This window comes from Triticum dicoccoides, chromosome 3A (assembly GCF_002162155.2).
Source record: "Triticum dicoccoides isolate Atlit2015 ecotype Zavitan chromosome 3A, WEW_v2.0, whole genome shotgun sequence".
In the NCBI taxonomy this organism is placed as follows: Eukaryota; Viridiplantae; Streptophyta; class Magnoliopsida; order Poales; family Poaceae; genus Triticum; species Triticum dicoccoides.
In genome coordinates, this window is record NC_041384.1 from 715263479 (window position 1) to 715272225 (window position 8747).

The 8747-nt window shown below is 46.3% G+C and overlaps 1 protein-coding gene across 1 annotated transcript in view; it reads left to right on the forward strand.

Moving 5' to 3' along the window:
* LOC119273076 (protein LIFEGUARD 2-like) overlaps positions 1-5710 on the forward strand; it is a 6791-nt gene extending 1081 nt beyond the window's left edge. Inside the window, exons 2-5 of the mRNA XM_037554373.1 lie at positions 1101-1346; positions 1925-2038; positions 3404-3561; positions 5229-5710. Coding sequence (XP_037410270.1) covers positions 1101-1346; positions 1925-2038; positions 3404-3561; positions 5229-5462 — 752 coding nt within the window. The 3' untranslated portion in view covers positions 5463-5710. The remainder of the gene's footprint in view (positions 1-1100; positions 1347-1924; positions 2039-3403; positions 3562-5228) is intronic.
* Positions 5711-8747: the final 3037 nt, after the last annotated feature.

An 8747-nucleotide genomic window follows, 5' to 3' on the forward strand; every position in this document is an offset into this window, starting at 1 on the left:
CGTGCTCATCATGGAACACGTTAATGTAGAAAAATTGGAGCATAAGCCTAAATCTTAAACACTAAAACCCTAACATTATTTTAAAAAACTAGCAAAAAAAGTAACAGCGGCGAGCCCGCCAAAATGCCTGCCACTAGACTTGCTACACATGGCTAAGTCATTCTAAAATTACCATTGGCGTCACGCCGTGCGTTGTTGCAATGTGCAAGAACCATCCTGCAAATCTCAGGGCGTCTGTGTGCTTCCTCACTCACTGATGTTACGAAGGGTGGGCTCGCAACAACACCAATGATGTGACGGACAGGCTTGCAGCTGGACCTCTATTGCGACGACTTGTTGTGGCACGCGAGATCTGGTGTTGCGGTCGGTGCTGCAGGGAGCACCACCGGACTTACGGGAGCGTCGTCAGTCCTCAGTGCACTACTACGATGAGACAAAGGCAGAGCTGTGAGCAGAGGGGGAAGGGTTTACTACGGAGGCACGACAACAGGTCTCCTCGCAAGGTAGGAGTCGGAGGTGGGGGAGGAGGGGAGGGTTCTTTCTCGGTGGAGATGACGGCCACACAACAAGAATAGACTGTTGTCAAGCCAAATGATTTCCCGTAATTTCAGATTGTTGACGCCTGGTGCCTGCCCAAAAGAAGGCCTTGCAACTCAGCTAGCTTTGTCATGTTGTTTCCCTTTTGCTTGGTTTTTGAATAGGGGTTATCGGTTCAAAAACTCCCCAATTGAATCTCGTTCTACAGGCACCCTAATTGATTTTTTGAAAATAAAGAAGACAAAAAGAATCTGATTTTTTAACGAAAATGGTCTAGTATACTCGCGTGTAAAGTTTTGCGAACAAATGGCTTCCATGACAATCTGTGCGAAAAATAACAAAACCGGATCTACATAAAAGTTACTATTTAAGATTTTTGAAAGTGCAATTTCGTTTTCCCCCCAAAAAAAACATAGTCATTTCTTCGCAGAACCTATCTTGTGTGGTTGTGGAGGCGGACAGAGCCTGTGTCCAATCTCTTCCCCTTCAACTTAACAAAAAAGAAGCCCTCAAAAATCTCATCAGAAAAGAAAATGATAGCATCTGCCCTTTTTTTTTCCAAGACAAGAAGGGCGGCGACGTCGAGGCGGGTGGCACCGGCACCGCGGCGCTGAAGGCCGCGCTGTACCCCGGGGCGACGGAGAGCACCGAGCTGCGCTCGGCGCTCATCCGGAAGATCTACGTCGTACTCTGCCTGCAGCTTCTCCTCACCGCCGTCGTTGCTGTCGTCGTGTACAAGTTCCGCCACTTCATCGTCTCCTACGACGGCCTCGGGTTCTACATCTTCCTCTTCATCTTCCCCATCACCGGTGAGACCTCAAACCATTTCTAATTTGTGATCCAGTTGCAGGGAGGGTTTTCTCTTTTTGGTAAAAGAAACAGAGCATGTATGTACAGGGGCTGTACAAAGTTAAATTGCAACATACAACAAGTGCATTTTAAATGCCACAAAACAACTACTATGATGCACAATCATCAGAAGTCTCGCACCCAATGGGAGATCTGAATCTGAATAAGATTTCCTTTTTGCTCTGTGAACTAGCGACTGGAGCTCTTCCTTAAATGTACGCCTGCAAGCATAAAGACTTTGAGTGATTCCCCAGAAAATAGAAGGTCGTTCTGTGTATTCCAACTGGCCCAAGAGGCAAGCAGTGCGAAATTCGGACGAATTTATACACGATACTGCTAGTTGTATGCGTGCGTTTTCATTATGGCTTTCCCTTTGCATTCTTTGTGCAGAGCCATGGATTATAACTCCTGATTTTTTCAGGAACGTCCCATGCACTCTTAATTTTTCTTAACTACTCTAGATTTGACGTGGTTGCTTTGTGAATTGCAGCTGGGAGTATAATCTGTTCTAGAATGCTTCTTAATTTTTTGTATGCAGTGCTGTTCCCGCTGTTCATCTACCGCAAGAAGCACCCAGTCAACCTGCTGCTGCTTGGCGTCTTCACAGTGGCCATCACCTTCTCTGTGGGCTTCATGCGTTCCTTTTATAGTGGTAAATGTCTTCCCACCATGTATTTCTGCTCCTGCTGCCAGCTCCTAGCTTGTTCTTCAGTCACTCTGCTGCTTATGTAAACCAGCACAATCATATCATCAAAATATGATAGCTCCTGCACCATCAGATTCTTGAGTGACATCTGCCAGCTCCTTGCCTGTTCACCATGTGCCTTTAATGCCTCTCTCATTGTGTTAATGCATTACATATACATGGCTAGTAGAAATTTTTCTACTATTACCTTGTTAGTCACCATGTGCCTTTAATACCCCTCTCATTGTGTTAATGCATTACATATAAGTACATGGCTAGTAGAAAATTTCGTACTATTACCTTGTTAGTCACCATGTGCAGCACTATTGTGAAGCACTTTGTTTGTTTGTGGACTGGGTTCAGAAATACATGTGATACCAATTTGCCATGGCCATGCAATGGTAGGCTCGGCCAGGCAGCCCATGTGACTGTAGTTGATGCATTTTCCCAGTCTGTGTTGAGGGCCAAATTGTAGCTGTTGGTCACCGTTTATGATTGATATGCTTGTCTCAGAAGCATTTGTAGTATTGCCAGCTAGCAGGATTACCTTTTTAGAGGACGTTGCTTTGCTATTTCCAGCTGTTACTTTTTTAACTAAGAAATTGCCTATAGCAAGCTTCGCTTTTTTCATAGAACATTGGTTGGATCTTGCATTTTTTTTTATTGTTTCTTCCGGCCACTATTTGTTGTAAGATACGTAGTGTTGTGATAGTATCAGTTGATCTGAAGGCCTATTTGTCCAATAATATGCCAGCCGTCCTGCCCAAGTTGACATGATTTTGGCAAGGACGTGGTTTAGGTTACTGGACTAGCTTAAACTTTTATCAAAATAAAAAGGATTTTCACTTGATATATCATACTAGTGTTCTCACAATACAATAGATGTTCAAAGGTTATTTTAAAGGTACTCCATGCATGTGCTGGTTAAATCTCATTGGATTGAAGTGATTGAAATACATAATTTTTCGATTTCTATAAAGTTATGTTGTCAGGCACTGTGTGATCTATCATTCATTTGTGTTTGCCTCAGCGTTCATACAACTGCATTTTGGGGTTGTACCAATTCCAAGGTTCGCTCTAGCTTGTACCACATCGCAGGTGGTTGTTGATAGATTGCTACTTCAATGCATCACAGCCATTTACTTCAGATTTTAGCATGCATGTGCTTTATTGTTTAGTCAGATTTACATGATAGTTTCCTTGGTAAAGAGATGTATGTGATGATAAGAAGGCAATTAGCTCATTTTGTAGTCCTGCTCTTATATATATGATATATGTGTGTTTTGTTCTTTGATAAAGAACCACTGCTAAAATAGTCTGCTATGTGCGCAGGCAAGGTCATTTGGGAGGCTGGGATTCTTACAATCGTGGTTGTCTTGAGCCTCACTGCTTACACCTTCTGGGCTGCAAGGAGGGGCAAGGACTTTAGCTTCCTTGGTCCTTTCCTATTTGCTTCTCTGGTGATTTTGCTCGTCTTTGGGTTCATTCAGGTCAGATGTCGTCCGTTCCATTCTCTAGTTAGGTGTGTCGCCCATTTATCTATCAGTCTTCTCTATTCTACAATGCACATACTGATGGCAGCAAAATAACCGTCTCGCCCAGCCCGCTCCCGCGAGCGGGGGGGCGAACCCACGCGCCGCCGCCTCCAACCCTTCCCCGTCCCCTCCCCCTCCCCGCCGCCGCCGGCTCGCACCGCCGGGCAAAGCCCGGCCGGCTTCGGCGGCGGCGGGCCCTCCTCCCTTCGGCGCGGTGTGGTGCTGGAGCGGGACAGCGCCCTCGCGCGGATGCGCGCAGCCATGCAGGGCGGCGCGGCGCGGATGCGTCCGGGGCGGCCGAATGGCGGCTCTCTGGTGCGGAGGCGCGGGTGGCTGCAGATTCGCGGCCAGGCGGGGCGTGCCGGCGCGGGGTGGCCGTGGTGAGCTTCTCGGTCCAGATCTGGATCGGGGGCTCCTCCGGCCTGCTGCACGTGGGCGGTGCGTCCTGTCGGCGGCGGCTGGATCCCGGGGCGGCGGCCCTGGAAGGTGGCGGCTGGTGAAGCTCAGGCTTCCCGCGGCGGCATGGCATGGTGCAGTCCCTATCCAAGGCGGATCTGCATCGGCGATCTCGTGGTTTGGCCACGGATTGGTTCAGATCAGAGACGGTGATGAGTGTGCGGGATCCATCCCGGCGGCTCTCACGGTTTGGCGAGGTGGGGTGGGAGCCCTCCTCCCAGGCTCCAGTGGTGGCGCATTCAGGCAGTGGCTGGTGCGCCAGGGCTCCTACGGTGGCACTGCTGTTGCGGTTGGTCGCCGGATCTAGGCGGCTAGATCTGGGGCTTTGAAGGCGGTCGAGACAGTGCACAGGTTGTCGGGTGGATTTCTTGGAACGGATCCGGGTGAAAACTTGGTCTTCGGTCATTGGCCGGAGCCGGTGATGACGATGCTCTTATCATCGTTTTCTTCATGAAGGCATCATCGAGGTGAAGCTCCTAACCCCACCCAATACCTCCGGGGGAAACCCTAGATCAGTTGATCAAATGACGGCGGCATTCATGTGTCCTTACCCCCTTGGGGGCGGCATTCTTGGAGATGCACTCGGGCTCGAGGGACCAGCGGATGGCATCTGCGGTGGAGCGGTGTTTCTTTCTACATATTCTTGGCGGCGGTTCTCGACGGCGTGGAGCAGTGGAGGCTTGGCGTCAGATGTGTGGCGAGGGACACGCGCAGGAGGTCGACGTTGTCTGGCGCCGTGGTGGCGTCGATGGCAGAGTGGCCTGACAAGGTCGATGCGTCAGTACATGCTTTGAGGATGGATCGAGGGAAGACGGAGGTGACGGCCCTTTGCAGCGTGTGCGTGTGGTACTCGCTGAGAGTGCGCCGGACCGGAGTGTTACCTAGTCCCGCCTATGTGGCTTGGATGGGGCATCTGACGTTAGATGTTAGGCTTTCGTGCGATGTTTGTTTGGTATTTGACCTGCACATTCGGCACACCTTCATCAAAGGGATAGGAGTAGCAACAGGTGTCGTCTAGATGGTGGCCTCGGGCTTACTGTTGTATTACTTTGTAAGATTTTTATGAATAATAAATAATATGGCCGCATGCATCACCCAGATGCAGAGGCCGGGGTGATTCCTCCTTTTCAAAAAAAAAACATACTGATCATGACTTCTGTTTGCAGATCTTCTTCCCGCTGGGCAAGCTCTCTCACATGATCAATGGCGCGCTGGCGGCACTCATCTTTAGTGGCTACATTGTCTATGACACGGGCAACATCATCAAGCGTTACACCTATGACGAGTATGTCTGGGCCGCCGTCACACTCTACCTTGACATCATGATTCCAGCTGTGCCTGCCACCCTTCATTGGGTGGATGACAGCCAGGCGCGTCACCCTGCCCCTGCTCTCTCATGATTCAAATCCCGTGGACGAGTCCCTTGACAAGAAGAGTTGTATAGGTTTGTCAGTCTCGCTGGCACGTTTTAATTGAGTTGATCCCTACTAGTAGAGGGGATGCATAAGAAAACTGCTGTTCGTCAGTTCTATTCTATGTATGGTGGATGTGATGTTGTATTTAGGGGATCTTTGACATGCTGGGTTGGTGGTGCTGCTGCGTTTACGGTATTCTGATATCATTTGTGTAGCCGCGTGGCTTCTACTTCTTGCTTCCCAGCACATATGAAGTGGTCTCCTGGCCCGCCTTATGGATGGCGTTTGTCCTATACTATGAAATACCAAACGGACGCCTGTTCGCATGTACTCCCTTCGTCCGATAAAGAGTGTAAATTTGGCTTCAAAATTTGTCCACAAAAAAGTGTACGTCTATCTTCCCAATGCATTTTAAACTAGAAAAAAATACTTCTCTCTCAATCACACGGTAATCAAGACCAATAACAATCTACACATGATCTTCTTAATTTCTACATGCACTTAGCTCATTGGGGGTTGGTTAATTAAAGAGGAGAAAGATGATGGCTTGCACTTTTCCAATGCATTTTTTACTTCACTTCATAATTTGTCCTAAAATCTCTAGATGTACATTCTTCTCTATTCTACCACATACAGAAATCTAGCAGAGTCTGTCATTTGTGTGGTTGCAGCCATATGACATGTAGAGGTTGCAAAGGCAAAACACAAACTCGGATTCGCTAAAAAGACATTTTCGTGGTTTTCGTACATGTGTGCCCCACCTGTCATAAGTTACAACGGTTCTTTTCAAAAGATTCAGACTTTAGTTCGAACGCAAAGCGAAGCATTATTCATTGCTGACCTTTTACATCGCATTACGCATAAAGAACACATTTTGGTAGATCCACCCTTTTCAAGGCAAGAGCACAAGCAAACAGTTGTCATTTCTTGTCAGACTTTTTCATCTCCCAATACACCCATAATAAGGACCCATGACAAATTTTATTTGTTCGGGCCATATTTAGGCTTGATTCATTTTTTTTGTGAAAAATGCAAGGATACAATCGGTGCCTAAATAGAAGCAAATTAGATATAAGAATTGTATCTAAAATTTAGACAATGTGAGATTATTATGTCACCATCAATGATATAATATATTATCTAAACCATTGCTTATTGTTTTGCAACCGTCTTACATCAAATCGTTAATAACACACATCATGGTAGATCTATCCTCTTCAAAGCGAAGCACAACCAAATTGTTGCCACTTCTTGAGATACTTATTCAGATTCCTATACACACATAATAAGACCTCATTCAAATTTCACTTTTTGAGCCATATTTTGGTGGTTTAATATTTTAAGAAAAATGCAAATGGCGTATAAATACAAAAAAATGTGGTACACTATATACCCATACAAATTCGTACAACAACCTAAAACTGCATTTCAATCATGTTTTTGAAAGTATAACCAAAGATTTACGAAAGTGCTTACATATTTTATAAAATTGTTCCCACCAATTTAGAAAAGTTTGTCATTATCGTTACCTCAATAATCCCGACCACTCCCAAGTTTTCATTCCCTCAATTTTTTTTGTTCCCTCCAGCAATTTTAAATGTCACGCTCAGCTTTCCCCATCATTCCTAAATACCTCTGATTCACAACATTTCCCGCAACCTCAGTCACGCCGCTCCCTTCTTCCTCTCTTCTTCTGCAAATCCGGTGCCATCCTGGAGGAGTATGGGTCCATCTCTGGCATACGACAGGTCGGCAAACTTGAAGCTGGAACGTCCGCAAACCTTCTCCGCCTACCCTAAAACCTAATCTTAAATGACCAAGTGCTCTCTTCCCCCTGCCCCACCCACCCCCTCTAAGATTTGACGTGCGTCTAGATTCATACGTGTTGTTCATTTTGCCCTCTTGATGTAATTACATCTATGTTACCTGTACTAGAACTCCAACTTTGGGTTTATATTAGGGTACAAACTGCAGGTCATTCTATCTAGGGTTCTAGTTAAGTTTCCATGTTCTTAATCAAATTGTCATACTAATAATGTATTTTATTTTATGCAATTTGTGACTATACCTTCATTATGTATCATGTCTAGTGTATCCAATCTAGAAGTATATTACATGATTATTTACTGATATTTGTATTTATGGATTCTTTGAAAAGGATGTGGATGTCGCCAAGAGGTGGGGGGGGGGGGCGCAATAGGCGCTTTAAAATAATTACAGTTTAGGCTTGAATAAATGCAGTATAAAATTAGTGTTTAATTTGTCAAGCACAAAACCTAAATATACTATGCTCAACTATGTGCACCAACAACTTATACTAAGGAAGATAAACAAGTATGTGATAGCAAGATCTATAAATTGAAGCGCTAAGGATATCACAAAGTAAGTGCACAACTAAGGGGCCTGGATAAGAGATAACCGAGCATGCGGAGATGACGAAGTATCCCGAAGTTCACACCCTTGCGGATGCTAATCTCTGTTAGAGCAGTGTGGAGGCACAATGCTTCCCAAAATGTTACTAGGGCCACCATATTCTCTTCACACCCTAAGAATAAAAGTTATGACAATTTAAAGTTAGAGGGACTTTTATGCAAAACTACCTAATTGGTTGTAATTAAATAATTTAAGTTTAAAAGCTATGCCAAGTGTCGTGATCTGGGTCACGCTGTTCAATGATAACGAACAACACTGGCTGATCGGTATTGATTCAGCAAAATCAAAACACAACCGTAGCTAGGGTTTCGGCTTCACCTAAATTTTCTTACCAAATCGAGACCGACGGCGACGGTGAACATCAACGATGCTACAATGGGTTTCAGGACCTACTTGTTATACCCTTGGACGCGGACAGTTCCGGTGATGATCGAGGTATCTCGTCGGAGTTGCTTCAACGCTCGAGAGTTGTTGGGTTCGGTCATTGGTGTCGCTCTGGTGCTCCTGAGTTCAAGCCAATGGGTTAGTGCGACGCACAACAGCAGGACGAACTCGTCGAGCAAGGTCTGGGGCGCAGTTCGACTCGTTGGAACGGTTGACACAGCGGGGATGCGGTCGGGTGCAGATACCCACGCCCTGAGCTTGACATGGACATGTCAAGGTGTCAAAACGGTGTGCTAGACCACGTGGATGAAGTGAGAAAGAAATTGGCCTAGGGGTTCACCTGTGCTCGCCGAAAATGCTCGTCGGAGCTGCTTCTAGTGGCAGCGCAAGGACAAATCCGGGCAGCCTGGTGGCGAAGGGGTGCATGGTTGCTGGGGGGTTGAACAAGGGGGT